Consider the following 16,187-nt stretch of genomic DNA (forward strand, 5'->3'; position numbering starts at 1 on the left):
GAGATGCTGGGGATAAATAGGGACATAATATAGTGCACCTGAGAGAGGGCCATGGCCTCATGGGGAAGGGCCAGGGAAGATATAGGGGAGGCCAGGAAATGCTGGGGATAAATAGGGACATAATATAGTGCACCTGATGGGGAAGGGCCATGGCCTCATTGGGAAGGGCCAGGGAAGAGATAGGGGAGGCCAGGAGATGCTGGGGATAAATAGGGACATAATATAGTGCACCTGAGAGAGGGCCATGGCCACATGGGGAAGGGCCAGGGAGGAGATAGGGGAGGCCAGGAGATGCTGGGGATAAAAGAAGAGGAAGCTACAAGTGAGAATGATAATAAACAGTAAAAGTGACAGGTCCAAACAACGCCCCCTGCCCTGCGGTGCCCTGTGCCATGGCACTTGTCGCACCACCCTAGTTACGGCATACTTGCCGACATTCAGCTGAATATCTGCACACAGCGGGGGGCATGGCTGAGTAATGACGCGGTCTTGGGGCGGGCCCACATGATCACATCATCGTGGCTCGCCCCGTCTTCACAATATTAAAAAAATCAGTGCGAATCGCGTCATCGGGCCCCCCGCTGCGGGGGTTCCTTGTAGTAGTTGGTGGGGGCATGCAGCCGGGAGGCTTGCCTGCCTTTCCGGGGGTTCGGGAGCAGCACCCGATATTCAGGAGGCTCCCGACCAAATCGGGAGGGTAGGCAAGCCTGAGTTACGGTCCTGAAGGTCAGATGTTTATTTATTTATTTACCTGTCCCGCAGGTTGAATGTACCAATCTACCTCTGTAAACACTCTCTAAGCCAAGGTTTCACCTTCTGGATGGTGCTGACCTGACCGTATACCTGGGTAACATTTCTGTGAGCTCCCCCTCCCTCACCCGTACAGCAGGTCATGGTCTATGACACAATCTGTAGGAGCAGTTATGCGGAGATGGGCCGTGTGTGTGCAGTGTGTGGTGACCCGAGCACAGATACATCGCTCAGTTATTCACACGCGCACAATAGAAAGAATGACAATTGTTCCTGTGACATATTCAATGTTCTCTCTCAAGGTTCCCCATTGTGTACAGGTACATCAGTGAGTGGAGCCTGATGTTTTCATTCCCCCTCTGTGCCTGCTGGTAGGAATTACATAACGTGCCGAAATCCTTGTAACTGATCATTTTTAGAACATTACAGACAATACCCCCTTTACCGTGAATATCTGTAAATCTAAAAAATGATCAAGGTGGAACTCCGCACTGAGGGGCTGAATTATGAATTCGCCGTTTAGTGCAACCCTGCCAGACGCACAAAAGAAACGCACCATAGATATAGGACAGACGTCCCCTCTCTCTCATGATGAATAGAAGCTAATGATGAGAAAGATATAAAGGTTTCAGAGTTTCCCACCTCTCTGTACACCGGTGACCCCGGCGGTGGGGGTGGGGGGATGGGGGGTTCACTTGTAGCCTGAGGAGAACTCTCCGTAGAGCAGAGAATAGCCATGCACCATGATGTGTGCTGCTAGACCCTCCATGTGCACCAGCACAGGAACAAGGCATTCTGAGGACCATTTATCATTGTGTATTTGCGGCTTAATCCCCAAAACACCCATTTGCTGGGGTTAACTGCAAATATTAATTTCCCCCCAGATGTATGACAGAGGGACGGCAGCGGATATCTCTAATACCGGATGCGATCTCTCCATTCCCGCTGGCAGCTGTATCCCCCATAGGTTTCTGTGGGGGTTGCATAGCTCACAAATTTACCAATTTCCAGAATGCCATGCATTCCAGAGATTGTCCCCCGCAGCTAGAGCCATCTGAAGATTGCATTAACCTGTTGTAGCCTATGGGTTATACTGTTGCAGCCTATGGGTTATACTGTTGCAGCCTATGGGTTATACTGTTGCAGCCTATGGGTTATACTGTTGCAGCCTATGGGTTATACTGTTGCAGCCTATGGGTTATACCTCACATAATTAGCTGGGAGAGGGTCCCCCGGAAGCCTCCCCGGCAGTAGCAGCCCCGCTTGTGTAGTTAGCAGTCGTGCCGGCAGCACTTGGCAGGGATGGGCTCCTGTCATAGCCGCTGTCCTTGCGTGTGTCGGATGATACGTTCTGGCGGTATGATGGCATCTTTCAGTACGATCATGGGCGGTAATGTCATGTCCAGATCACATTGCAATCATTAATAATTGGCCGCCCTTGTGTGCTTTATAAGCCAAGGCCTTTTTATTCTAATCTACATATACAGCAGCAATTTGTTGCATTTTGTTGGGGAGGAAGTTATTAGTTACAGGCCCTGTAGAATACTTAATGGAGATAAATGTAAAATTGGATCAGACATTTATTATAAGGGAAGGGAGTTATGATTGACCGCGCTGATGAGACTTCCCTGGATATGGATGAACAGATGCTGAAGGACAGATCAGCAACAGGTGACTTAATGTTGTTAGTGAATGTCCTCTGCCCAAATCATACAATACAAGCCCAAGTAGTCACTACTAGCAGGAGCACCGGGCTAAACACTGGAGGGGTCTTATGGCATATAAGGGGCATGTAGAGGAGTGTGATAGCATATGAAGGGCATGTGGAGGAGTCTGATAGCATATGAGGGGCATGTGGAGGAGTGTGATAGCATATGAGGGGCATGTGGAGGAGTGTGATAGCATATGAAGGGCATGTGGAGGAGTGTGATAGCATATGAAGGGCATGTGGAGGAGTCTGATAGCATATGAGGGGCATGTGGAGGAGTGTGATAGCATATGAGGGGCATGTGGAGGAGTGTGATAGCATATGAGGGGCATGTGGAGGAGTGTGATAGAAAAATTAATGGCATGTGGATGTGTGATAGCATATGAAGGGCATGTGGATGAGTGTGATAGCATATGAGGGGCATGTAGAGGAGTATGATAGTATATGAAGGACATGTGGAGGAGTGTGATAGCATATGAGGGGCATGTGGAGGAGTGTGATAGCATATGAGGAGCTTGTGGAGGAGTGTGATAGCATATGAGGGGCATGTGGAGGAGTGTGATAGCATATGAGGGGCATGTGGAGGAGTCTGATAGCATATTAATGGCATGTGGATGTGTGATAGCATATGAAGGGCATGTGGATGAGTGTGATAGCATATGAGGGGCATGTAGAGGAGTATGATAGTATATGAAGGACATGTGGAGGAGTGTGATAGCATATGAGGGGCATGTGGAGGAGTGTGATAGCATATGAGGAGCTTGTGGAGGAGTGTGATAGCATATGAGGGGCATGTGGAGGAGTGTGATAGCATATGAGAGGCATGTGGATGAGTCTGATAGCATATGAAGGGCATGTGGATGTGTGATAGCATATGTGGGGCTTGTGGATGTGTGAAAGCATATGTGGGGCATATGGATGAGTGTGATAGCATATGAGGGGCATGTGGATGAGTGTGATAGCATATGAGGGGCGTGTGGAGGAGTGTGATAGCATATGAGGGGCATGTAGAGGAGTGTGATAGCATATGAGGGGCATGTAGAGGACTGTGATAGCATATGTGGGGCATGTGGATGAGTCTGATAGCATATTAATGGCATGTGGATGTGTGATAGCATATGAAGGGCATGTGGATGAGTCTGATAGCATATGAAGGGCATGTGGAGGAGTGTGATAGCATATGTGGGGCATGTGGATGAGTCTGATAGCATATGAAGGGCATGTGGATGTGTGATAGCATATGAGGGGCATGTGGATGTGTGATAGCATATGAGGGGCATGTGGAGGAGTGTGATAGCATATGAGGGCCATGTGGAGGAGTGTGATAGCATATGAGAGGCATGTGGAGGAGTGTGATAGCATATGAAGGGCATGTGGAGGAGTGTGATAGCATATGAGGGGCATGTGGAGGAGTGTGATAGCATATGAGGGGCATGTGGAGGAGTGTGATAGCATATGAGGGGCATGTGGAGGACTGTGATAGCATATGAGGGGCATGTGGATGTGTGATAGCATATGAGGGGCATGTGGAGGACTGTTATAGCATATGAGGGGCATATGGAGGAGTGTGATAGCATATGAGGGGCATGTGGAGGACTGTGATAGCATATGAGGGGCATGTGGAGGACTGTGATAGCATATGAGGGGCATGTGGATGTGTGATAGCATATGAAGGGCATGTGGAGGAGTGTGATAGCATATGAGGGGCATATGGAGGAGTGTGATAGCATATGAGGGGCATGTGGAGGACTGTGATAGCATATGAGGGGCATGTGGAGGAGTGTGATAGCATATGAGGGGCATGTGGATGTGTGATAGCATATGAGGGGCATGTGGAGGAGTGTGATAGCATATGAGGGGCATGTGGAGGACTGTGATAGCATATGAGGAGCGTCCTGGGGGATCTCTAGGTATATACAGTACCTGGGACATTGAGGATTCTGATTGCATATAAGAGGCACCGGGAATACTCTGATGGCATACAATATAAGGTGCATTTGAGGATTCTAATGACATAAGAGGGGAACTTGGAGGTGCTGTACAGTATATAACCAAAATATAACCAGGGATATTGAGAGATTTGTGGAATATAAAAACATTATAGTAACAACATTTTAATTATTTAATATATGTTGACACATTTTCTAACACTTAATATACCGGTGCCTGTATTGTACATATATACAGTGCAATCTGCCCCATCCCCATCTAGCCCCCTCCCGACACGCTGCTATTTATTAGCTGTGTAGCAGAGTATACAGTACAATGCAGGTTTCCTGTTTGGAGAATAATAACGATTGAGGAGATTGTTTGGCTCCTACAGAGGACAGGAATCAGAAATGGACATATTTGTTATTAATATGAATAAAGGTAAAATGGCTCATGTATGACAGGGTGAGTGTGGGGCACAGAATGGGCCCTGTATAGTACAGGGTGAGTGTGGGGCACAGAATGGGCCCTGTATAGTACAGGGCGAGTGTGGGGCACAGAATGGGTCCTGTATAGTACAGGGTGAGTGTGGGGCACAGAATGGGCCCCTGTATAGTACAGGGTGAGTGTGGGGCACAGAATGGGCCCTGTATAGTACAGGGTGAGTGTGGGGCGCAGAATGGGCCCTGTATAGTACAAGGTGAGTGTGGGGCACAGAATGGGCCCCTGTATAGTACAGGGTGAGTGTGGGGCACAGAATGGGCCCCTGTATAGTACAGGGTGAGTGTGGGGCACAGAATGGGCCCTGTATAGTACAGGCTGGGTGTGGGGCACAGAATGGGCCCTGTATAGTACAGGGTGAGTGTGGGGCACAGAATGGGCCCTGTATAGTACAGGGTGAGTGTGGGGCACAGAATGGGCCCTGTATATAGACACAAAGTACAATAGTCCTTGAACGGTAGAAGAGTCGTCCACAGTATACAGTATATTTCAGTATTTTATGGACTACACAATTCCAATACACGGTGCTGTCCTTGTAGTTTCCCCATCAGTGAGCTGAGGCCGGGTCATACGTTCCAGGTTTATTGTTGATCGTGTAGCTACAATGTCACAGCCTAGACATAGAAAGAGGGAACATGTGAGTGAGTAATTGCTAAGCTGGAAGAAGATATAAATTAGTCTCATTATAGCCATTTACACATAAAACTATTCAGAGTTGCTCGCTGCTTGGTGACATATTTCTTAGAACGTCTGTCCCATTACCCAAATCACTGACTAGGATGCATAGCACAGAGGACCTCATTCAGAGTCGGTCGTTGCGGCCGCTCGGTCGTAGGGGAAAGGGGCCGGATATGCAAATTAAGCGATCGCAAGTTGCGTCGCTAAGATGAGATCGTTAGGTGAACGACCGAGGGTAAGAAGCGGTCGTAAGACTAAATCATGCCCCCTTCTTGATCACAACACACGTCATCTCCTGGGATATAAGGATTACTCGCGACCATCGGGGCCCATCGGTGCTGATCGCAGAGCTCAAGGCTGACCATACCCTCTCTTAAGCACTACGATCTAGTCAGTGCAATAACCACCATGTCACGTGTGCCATGACACTACTTTGTTAATTATGCACTCCCATTAAACGCCGTTTGCATAGTCAGGCACGCCTGCGTTCAGATCTCCACTCCCCCGTTTTCAAGCACCTTCCCCTGTTACCACCCACAAACGCCTCATCCTGTCACTCAAACTAACGACCTGGCTGTGTTCAAGGAGAGAGAAATTTCTGATCGTAACAGCTAGTTTGCGCACGCGCATTGCGAATTTTACGCATGTGCAGTTTAGCGAACATCGGCTGCGTACGACCGTGCGGCCGCAACGACCGACTCTGAATGAGGTCCAGAATCCTTCCCCTATTATACTGCATGGGGGGAGGGGTGATCAGAAAGTGAGGGGTCTGTCAGAAACAGGACATCATGACATGCTGTGACTTGTAGTTCCACAATTTCCACAATGGAAATCTGCACTGCATAAGCCAGTTACTGTACATATCTTCAGGTTAAATCAGTCGGGAAGCCTGTATTTATTATTGTTCATTGTGTGGGTATTATTACATGACGATATACTTCTGAGAAAAAGCCCATAAACACTTGTTCTTTATTATATGCAAAGCATAAGAGGTAGAGTTTCCCACAATGCCCTCTGACAATCAGTATTTATCTATGGATTTATCCAGATCACAAATTACAACATAAAACACAATAAAACAGCTCATCATTCAACTACTACAATAGTGAGACTATAAATGTATCAGCAAACCCATCATTCCATGTCTCCCAGATAACTGCAAAAAAGCGGATAATGTAGAAAAGCCCAATAGCATAGAAATTACAAATTCATGTTACCATAGTGTGTAGTAAGATTACAGTATACACGTTTTGTGGATCTTCAACAGGGTGATTTAGTTGAAAAGATAAAATAACTTATAAATAAATTGTTACTTAATTCCATCTTAAATCTAATTAAAAAATCTTTATTGTAAAAGTAGGTAGTTCATGGATATTTTACTCTGCTCAGCAACATACAGTAGCAGAATTTCCCATTGAAGTGAATGGGCAATGCATTTTCAAAGGGAACAGAAACACCATTAAAATGCACAGCCAATTGAAATGATTAGGAAAAGCTCCGCCAAACACAAGCAATGTGTACTTATTGGCTGCTTGTGATTGGCTGAACAGGTACCGTCCTAAAGCCACACTGAAAAGCATACTGACGAAGCAATGAAATACTACGGTGGAACTGGTCTAGCACTATTAGTTCCACAACAGTAGGTCATCTTTATATTACTATTCATTGCCAATTGAAACGGATGAGAAATTTCACTCGTCTCACTGGTTTTCAGGCAGTCTCCACTGGGGAACCTGTGAGGCTTTTTTTTTTGGTGCATAGTGATTTTGCAAATCCCAGTCTATTACATATACTGGCTCTATACAATGCAGAATTTTCCGGGGATAATGATTCATTCTAGAGATGTGAAAACGCTCCCAGTTACATGGTGATTAGCCTTTAGTGGATTAGGTGAATTGCAAATCGCCATGTAAGTCACGGATATAATAGAATCTTTGATCCAAATAATTTTTCGGTAGATTCCTCAGTTAGTGATGATGCTTAGGACTTGTCAGATGAAAAATTGTATATTACTTATTCCCTACTCAGGTTAATATAACCCTCACAATACTCAAAAAGTGACAAATCCAAATCAGAAATGTTCATGATTAGATTATTTTTGTACGCTGGCTGGATATTTACGGTCTCACTATATTATATCAGATTTACTGGTTCAGTAATTAATGAGCGGCTTTAATGGCGGCGTTTCATTTCAATGACAGAAGAGGAATCCTGGAGGTTGAAAATGGGTCTTATCTGTCGGCCAGAACTAGCGTTGTGCGCTGGCTCGTTACCGAGACAAAATATAATGAAGCTGCTTCACAAATGACTATTCGGAGATGAGAGAGGTTAACGTGAGATCATTAAATAATGCAACCAACTAATGCTCTGAGGATGAGCTGTAGCGCTCAGGGCTCGGAGATTGTTCCTGGCGGAGTCCCTGTCAGCTGTCCCCACATAACGTTATTGTAAAGCTAAATTACTGGAATAAGGATGTGAAAGTAGAAATACTGTGACTTATAGAAAGTAGAGTTGGGAAAGTTCATTTATATTCATGCATTTATAACATTCAGGCAGAGGTGTGTATTTTCAGTGTCCTAGGTTATGGCACACAGCTGTAGGCAGAGCTGTGTCATATCCAAGGGCGATGAGGATTTGAACTACGCTGCTTCATTATGCAAATACATAAAAGGCTGCTGGTTACAGAAAGGAGCAGCAGCCGCCAGACACAAGTTCAGACTAAAATATCGGACTGGAAATTGAGCATGAACCGATGGCCCAGAAAATAGATCTAGATAGAAGAACTGAAACATAGGGGTCTATTTACTAAGCAGTGTTAGGAGAAGTGTAAAGTGAAGAGTGAAAAGTGATAAGGTGCCAGCCAATCAGCTCTTTACTGTCATTTTTCAAACACAGCCTGTGAGATGACAGTTAGGAGCTGATTGGCTGGTACCTTATCACTTTTCACTCTTCACTTCTCCTAACTGCTTAGTAAACAGACTCCCTGAAGTCGGGGAGTTGAGAAGTATGGACAAACGAGGTCAGAAGACAAGGCCGGGATTGGAGAGAGCACTAGATGAGACCTTGGAGAAAATGGTGGTCAAGCAGTTCAAAGTTCAGCACCGGGGTAACCACAGGCACGGGCTTCTCACTGACAATACACAGTACTGATACCACGCTGATAACAGGTGCCTCAGAGAAGGAGAAATACTGCTGTGCACTAATGAGGTGTGAGGCCATAGTCCTTCACCATGTACAAAAACATCATGACATCATTGTGTACGTATGTTACACATAGCAAAAATACACATGACCCCTTCCACCAGGTACAACATGCTCTGCCCTCGGCTTCCCACTCAGTGTATGATTGCAGTCACCTCTGTTGAACTGATTCATTGATGAGGAGGGTGTTTCACCACAAGCGACTGCGACCCAAAAAATGGGGTGTGGCTTCATGGTGTGGGGTGTGGCCTTGCGACACCGGGGTTTGGCCGTGCATCAGGCTCCCATTTTTTGTCACGCCGGGTGCATGCTCAGTGCTTCCCAAGCTGATGGGATCCCACTGGTCCCTCTATTCAAGTGTGTGGAGCACAATTCACATTGCACGAAAAACAGGACTGTCCCGCCAAATTCGGGATGGTTGGGATGTGTGCAATCATAAAGGAGATGGAAAGTCCAGGGGAAGACAGTTTTGTACCAGGTGGAAGGGGTCATGGTAATGGGTGAGAGGACTGGGTGGCTGTGTGGAGAAAGGGACCATACACATGCATATCGGGAAGCTGGATCATGTAACATACTAAGGGCTCTATTTACTACAATCCGCATTGGGAATGCAGATTGTAGTGTGATATTACCGACTGAATTTGCATTGCGAATTCAGGCAATATCACAGGGATTTACTAAAAATCCCTTGCAGGGACAGAGCTTGCGACAAAGCTCTGTCCCTGCGAATCCCCTCCGCAGCCTTATCACGGTATTTTCGCAAAAAATACAGTAACAACTGCCCACGCATGTGCTGACCGGCAGTCGCTGCTCCCCCCCGGTGCTAAGCCCCACCCCCACGATCGCGGCCCCACCCCCCACGACCCTCCCTCAATTGCACTTACCTGCATGATCCGGGCTCCGGTGATATCCTACATGACTCCGGTCAGCTGACATCCCATACTGCACTGGTCACCTGAGGCCCGGGCCGCAGTGCAGTATGGGAGACCTGCTGACCGGAGGGAGGATATTACCGGAGCCCCGAACTCCGGTCCCTGAACTCAGGTAAGTTAAAAAAAAAAATTAACTATTTTTAAAAAATCTTTTTGCAGTGTATCAGCGTGCGCTCTGTTTAGACCGCACAGCTGATCACTGGGGTCGGCTCCGGGCTCTGCTCTGCATGTTAGAGTGGAGCAGGAGTCTGGTAACTTGCAGACAGATCGCATTTCCCATTACAGTTATGGGAAATGCGATCTGATTACTAAAAATAAGTGATACTTAGGGGTTGGAGTAGAATTTTACGAACTTTACTCCAATTGCCCTGTAATAACTATAGGTGATACTAAAATAATGTGAAAAGGGTCTGACAACACAAAACAGCCTTTATCACTTTATTTTAGTAAAAACAATGTTACAGGTTGAGTCTCCCATATCCAAAATGCCTGGGACCAGGGGTATTTTGGATAACGGAATATTCCGTATTTTGGAATATTTGCAATTAATAATGAGATATCTTGGGAATGGGATACAAATATACACACAGAATGGATTTATGTATTATATACACCTTATACACACAGACTGCAGGTAATTTATACATTATTTTCAATCATTTGTGCCTTAGACAAAGTTTCTGTACATTGAACCAATAACAATCAAAGGTTTCATTATCTCAGTCATGCCAAAAAAAATCCGTATTTCGGAATATTTGCATATGGGATACTCAACCTGTAATAAATAGAGCCCATAGTGTTACAAGGCTACAAACGTACAAGGTAAGCACAGAGGTAATATACTGCATGTACTACAAGCTGCAGGACACATACAGGCTAACATCACAGTCACATGAAGGTGGAATCCCCATCTCCTGCAATGAAGCTGACGTGTGTCCTGTCCCTTCTTTATCTCATACAGGGGGTGATTCAGTAGTGGATGGAATTGGAGAATTACACACAGGCACCTTGGCAATTCCATCCTTGCAATTATGCAAATGCAGCAATAGGTGTCTGACAGCCGTTGCTGCATTTGTGACCCCATCGCTACGACCGAGGTTGCAGGCTGGGATCACCATCGCGTCCATCAGCTTACACAGGCTGGCCGGCTTGCGAGGCCAGGAAACTGCACCCGTGGATACAGATCCTGGTCTTGCCACTCCCGGAAAGTGGGGACAACTCGCCCCCGTTTCCAGGATGCTGGCCATCCCCGAAAATGCCTGTCTTGTCAATCAGGCAGCGGCATAGCTGGGGCTGTGTGCAGAACGGGTGCTGTGCGTGTAATGCTGATTCTGCCGAACAGAACCATAAGGGGGGAGGTGAACATTCTTGGTTTTATGGTTATTATATAGGGAAAATCAGGGGCCGGGATGTACTAAATGAAAAATGAGGTGAAAATTGGGTGAATTGCAAGCCCCCCCCTTAAATCACCATGTAAGTCACGGAACTAATAGAATCTTTGATCCAAATAATATTTCGGTAGACTCCTCAGCTAGTGATGATGCTTAGGACTTGTCAGATGAAAAATTGTATATTACTTATTCCCTACTGAAGTTAATATAACCCTCACAATCATAAAAAAGGTGACAAAGCCTAATCAGAATCCCGTTTTCGGGGGTTTTACCGCATTTCCATATGTACTAAGCCCCGGCTGCACTTTTATCGGAAAAAGCTGGTGTTACCCTATAGAAGCCTATGGGCTTCTTACCGCACCCTGCTCCCGACACTTCACCGACGCCTCGCCCAGCGCTGGCCCCCACTCACCTGCTCTCCATGGTCGCCAGTCCGCGCTCCTCCTGGGTCCTCCGCCTCCTCCTAATCTTCTTCCGGGTGCAGGGTGGGAGGAGGAGGAGGAGCCCGGGGCTTCCTGCACAGCTCCCCAGCAGGAAGCTCCCGGGGCACGGAGGTGGAGGGGTCCCACGGAGACCCCGTCACCTGGCGTCGGCTGCGTCGCAAAGGGCAGCTCTTATCGCAAGAGCTGTCCTTTGCGATACTAATCGCATATGTTAATACATATGGGATTAGTAAGGTTGCGGTGACTGGTGTAATGGTCACCGCCACCTTAGTACATCCCGCCCAGGGAGAGATACAGATTTTCATTCAGTGTATGAGCTACAGGAATAAACCCGACAGTTACAGTAGTCCATGCGGACAAGGTTCTCTGTCATTTCCATGTCCTCACCGTTGCTGGGGTAGTGGGTACGTCTCCTCATTCTTCACAGGTAAGATGAAGTGCGGCACTTGGTGCGCGGTTCCGGTTTTGTCCCGGTAGTGATCGCGGTGTTGCTGAGCACTCTGAAACAGGAGACAGTGATGTAAACTGCAGGAACGTCCCAATGATATGCAACGTGCTCAGTGTAACGTGACACAGCACAGACCAGAGATTCATTTACTAATATCACCTCCATTATTTATCCGCTGCCTGTCCTACAATGACATTTATAGCATGTTACTGACCCGCCAGGTGTTGTAATCATTTTTAATAAAAATAAATTATTGTATTAAAAACCATTTTGCTTAGAAATTATTCCCACCTTAACCTAATGCTCATTCAAGCTTGTTTGGGCTCCCCATATTATACCATAATACAGTATAATAATAACCCAGTGTCTAGTATAACAACCAAAAGTCCAGTTTAACAGCTTCAGGACCAGAATAAAATCCTAAATCCCAGTAGATTAGCCTCGGTACCATTCTAGTATGGTAATGCCCATATAATAGCCTAATATAAAGTACAAAAATCCCAAAGTAGCCCAATATACCGCAGTAGCCGATCAGTGTACAGCATAATAGCCCCAGTGTCCTACATCAGTGACCCTCTACGGATATCAAGCCTACCGGGGACTGGGGTCTACCATGAGAGCTACAGCAGCAGCTTCAAACACTGAACACATAACAGCAGTGAGCACCATAAGCCAATCACTATAGAGTGCTGGTAACCAGTCACATAAGAGGTTGCTTATTATTGGTTAATCTCTATAACAACAGTATAGGCTGACCCAGTCCCAGCTCCTGGAACACTGGTAGTGGTAGAGGAAGAGGGAGGGTATGGCAGCTGGACCACTGTCCTTTCAGTTCCTCATTTCTTTGGGCTCCCAACATATTGCCCTTTGTGGATACGAGTAACATATAAATGAAAACCACACAAACCTTTCTAAACTGGTTCAGCTCTTCTGCCCGGTTGTGATCCACATTGTATCGGGACCAGCTAGGACTGTAGAGAAACCTGTCCCAACCCCGGGACCGACTGCTCAACACCAAGGCAGGGTCATTGGAGTAGCTGGTGGGGAACTGCCCTCCTGCGCAGTACGGGCTCCGGCTGGAGTTCAGAGCGGCTGAGCGGAAGTCCTGGAAGCAGCGCGCTGTGGTATTGCCATAGGTATCGCCGTAGGTAAAGGCTTCCGATGGGACGTAGCCACGATACCTGTGCAGTAAGCCCAGTATAAGAGTCAGGGAGGCTTATTGTTAGAAGCGTGGTGTCATGATTATGCAATATATAAAACACTGAGGTGCTGAGCATATTATCTCAGTACTGTATCATTAATAAAAAATATGGTAGTCGCTCAAATCAGCTAAATTACATAGCACAGGTGCTTGTAAAGGGCGGGGTTTACACTGAGCACAGAAAAAAAGGATTTGCCCCCCAGCACACTGTAGCAAAATCAAAAATACTTAAATCCTACATAATAATAGATTCAGAGGTATTAGTTACATACATTTGCAAATATATGAATAAGCGCCAGGCCAATCGTCAAGGCTCCTCTCTACTGGCGTCCCTAAAATTAAGGGGTTCACGTCCGAGAAGCAAGGCACCCCAAAAAATTACAGCCAAGGACCATCCCAAGGGCATCACACAAAAAGGGGAAAAAAGGTGATAGTGAAGTGTAAAGAAAAGATGTGTAAGGATAAATCAATAAGTGTTAATGAAATGAGAAAGAATTAAAATGACATAAATAATATACAAACAATTAGAGAAGTGATAAAAATGTTCTATGTGAATTAAGTGGTGATGAAATGAGAAAGGTCCATCCAGAACAACCCCAGGGGCCCCACGCCCAAACGCTCACCCCAAAATAATTATTGCTACATAATAGTAGCACCCACTCTGGGTCATATAATTACAAATTGGTTTACAGCATGATAACAGCACTTGTATGAGCTAAGAGCTAACTTACCTTGGAGGTACCCCAGAAACCTCCACATGGCACTATAAGGATCAGCACCTCCTCCTTTTCGTGTGATGCCCTGGGGATGGTCCTTGGCTGGAATTTTTTGGGGTGCCTTGCTTCTCGGACGTGAACCCCTTAATTTTAGGGACGTTGGTATAGAGGAGCCTTGACGATTGGCCTGGCACTTATTCATATATTTGCAAATGTTTGCAACCAATACCTCTGAATTTCTATTATTATGTAGGATTTAAGTATTTTTGATTTTGCTACAGTGTGCTGTGGGGCAAATCCCTTGTTTACTGTATCATTAATGTAAGATAACTGTAACCCTAATGCAAATGTCGACATTTGCAGGCTTCCAATGGGACGTAGCCACGATACCTGTGCATATAAGAGTCAGGGAGGCTTATTGTTAGAAGCGTGGTGTCATGATTATGCAATATATAAAACACTGAGGTGCTGAGCATATTATCTCAGTACTGTATCATTAATAAAAAATATGGTAGTCGCTCAAATCAGCTAAATTACATAGCACAGGTGCTTGTAAAGGGTGGGGTTTACACTGAGCACAGAAAAAAGGGATTTGCCCCCCAGCACACTGTAGCAAAATCAAAAATACTTAAATCCTACATAATAATAGATTCAGAGGTATTAGTTACATACATTTGCAAATATATGAATAAGCGCCAGGCCAATCATCAAGGCTCCTCTCTACTGGCGTCCCTAAAAACAAGAGATATGGTAAGAACTTACCTTTTGTTATCTCTGTTTCTACGAAGTCCATAGGGTCCACAGGGTTGACCTTGGGGTATAGCTTGGATCTGGATCCACGGGCACCATACAGTTAAAGCTTTAGCTCCCAGGATGCACTTGGGTCCGTCCTCCTCTATACCCCGCCCCCGAGCCACAGGCACCTCAGTTGGTAAGCAGCCTAGGCCGAAGGAGGAGACTAAACAGAGAGAAGGAAGACTGGAACACACAAGAAACCATACTCACAGAAATGGGAGATGGAAAACCGGTGACCAGCCACACAGCCCATTTGAAGCCAGGTGCATCAGGGCAGGCCCCCTGTGGACCCTATGGACTTCGTAGAAACAGAGATAACAAAAGGTAAGTTCTTACCATATCTCTTGTTTTCTACTTCAGGGTCCATAGGGGGTCCACAGGGTTGACCTTGGGGATGTCCCAAAGCAGTTCAACAAAGGGCGGGGATGCTCCTGTGCAGAAAGGAGAATCCTGCACCCAAAGGATGCATCCTGAGAGGCAAAGGTGTCAAACGCCTAAAACCTCAAAAACGTCTGAATGGAAGACCAAGTGGCTGCCTGGCACAGCTGAACAGCGGAGGCACCACGTCTAGCAGCCCAAGAAGGACCCACAGACCGAGTGGAATGAGCCTTAACAGAGGCTGGAACAGGTAAACCTTCCTGTACATAAGCCTCCCTTATAACAGAACAATGCCAACGGGCTAAGGTTTGTTTGTTGGCAGGCCAACCCCTCTTATGAAAACCAAAGAGGACAAACAACGAATCGGACCTTCTAACTGAAGCAGTCCGATCAACATAAATTCTTAGAGCACGGACAACGTCCAACGAAGCCTCACCAGCTGTAGGATCAGGAGACTGAAAAGCTGGCACCACAAGTTCCTGATTGATGTGGAACTTAGAGACAACTTTAGGCAAAAACTCAGGACGAGTGCGAAGTACTGCTCTGTCCTGGTGAAAAATTAAGAAGGAGGGACTACAGGAAAGTGCCCCCAACTCGGATGCTCTCCTGGCCGAAGCAATTGCCAGGAGAAACACAGCCTTAAGTGTTAACCACTTGAGGTCAACCGACTCAAGAGGTTCAAAAGGAGGTCCCTGCAGGACCCGAAGAACCACCGCCAAGTCCCACAGAGCCACTGGAGGCACAAAGGGAGGCTGGATTCTAAGAACACCCTGGAAAAAGGTATGAACGTCAGGCAGTGTAGCGACTCTACGCTGGAACCACACCGACAGAGCCGATGCATGAACCTTCAGGGAAGCAAGACATAAGCCCAGGTCAAGACCTGACTGCAGAAATGCCAAAATCCTAGAAACCCTGAACACCTGAGGATCAAAGTTTCTGGACTCACACCACTGAAAATAAGTGTGCCACACTCTGCCGGTTTACGCGCCCTCAGCATGGTACCGATGACAGGGCTTGAAAAACCCCGGGACCTTAAGACGGCTGTCTCAAGAGCCACGCCGTCAAAGACAGCCGACCCAGATCTGGGTAAAGGCAAGGCCCCTGAGACAGTAGGTC

At 46.5% G+C, this 16,187-nt stretch overlaps 1 protein-coding gene across 1 annotated transcript in view; it reads right to left on the reverse strand.

Moving 5' to 3' along the window:
• Positions 1-4,608: 4,608 nt before the first annotated feature.
• The window catches only part of CIMIP2C (ciliary microtubule inner protein 2C), a 71,943-nt gene continuing 60,364 nt past the window's right edge, over positions 4,609-16,187 (reverse strand). Inside the window, exons 2-4 of the mRNA XM_088465729.1 lie at positions 12,889-13,162; positions 11,921-12,033; positions 4,609-5,502 (exon numbers count right to left, since the gene is read on the reverse strand). Coding sequence (XP_088321855.1) covers positions 5,496-5,502; positions 11,921-12,033; positions 12,889-13,162 — 394 coding nt within the window. The 3' untranslated portion in view covers positions 4,609-5,495. The remainder of the gene's footprint in view (positions 5,503-11,920; positions 12,034-12,888; positions 13,163-16,187) is intronic.

This window comes from Taudactylus pleione, unplaced genomic scaffold (assembly GCF_031769625.1).
Source record: "Taudactylus pleione unplaced genomic scaffold, aTauple2 ptg000063l, whole genome shotgun sequence".
Taxonomy (NCBI): domain Eukaryota; kingdom Metazoa; phylum Chordata; class Amphibia; order Anura; family Myobatrachidae; genus Taudactylus; species Taudactylus pleione.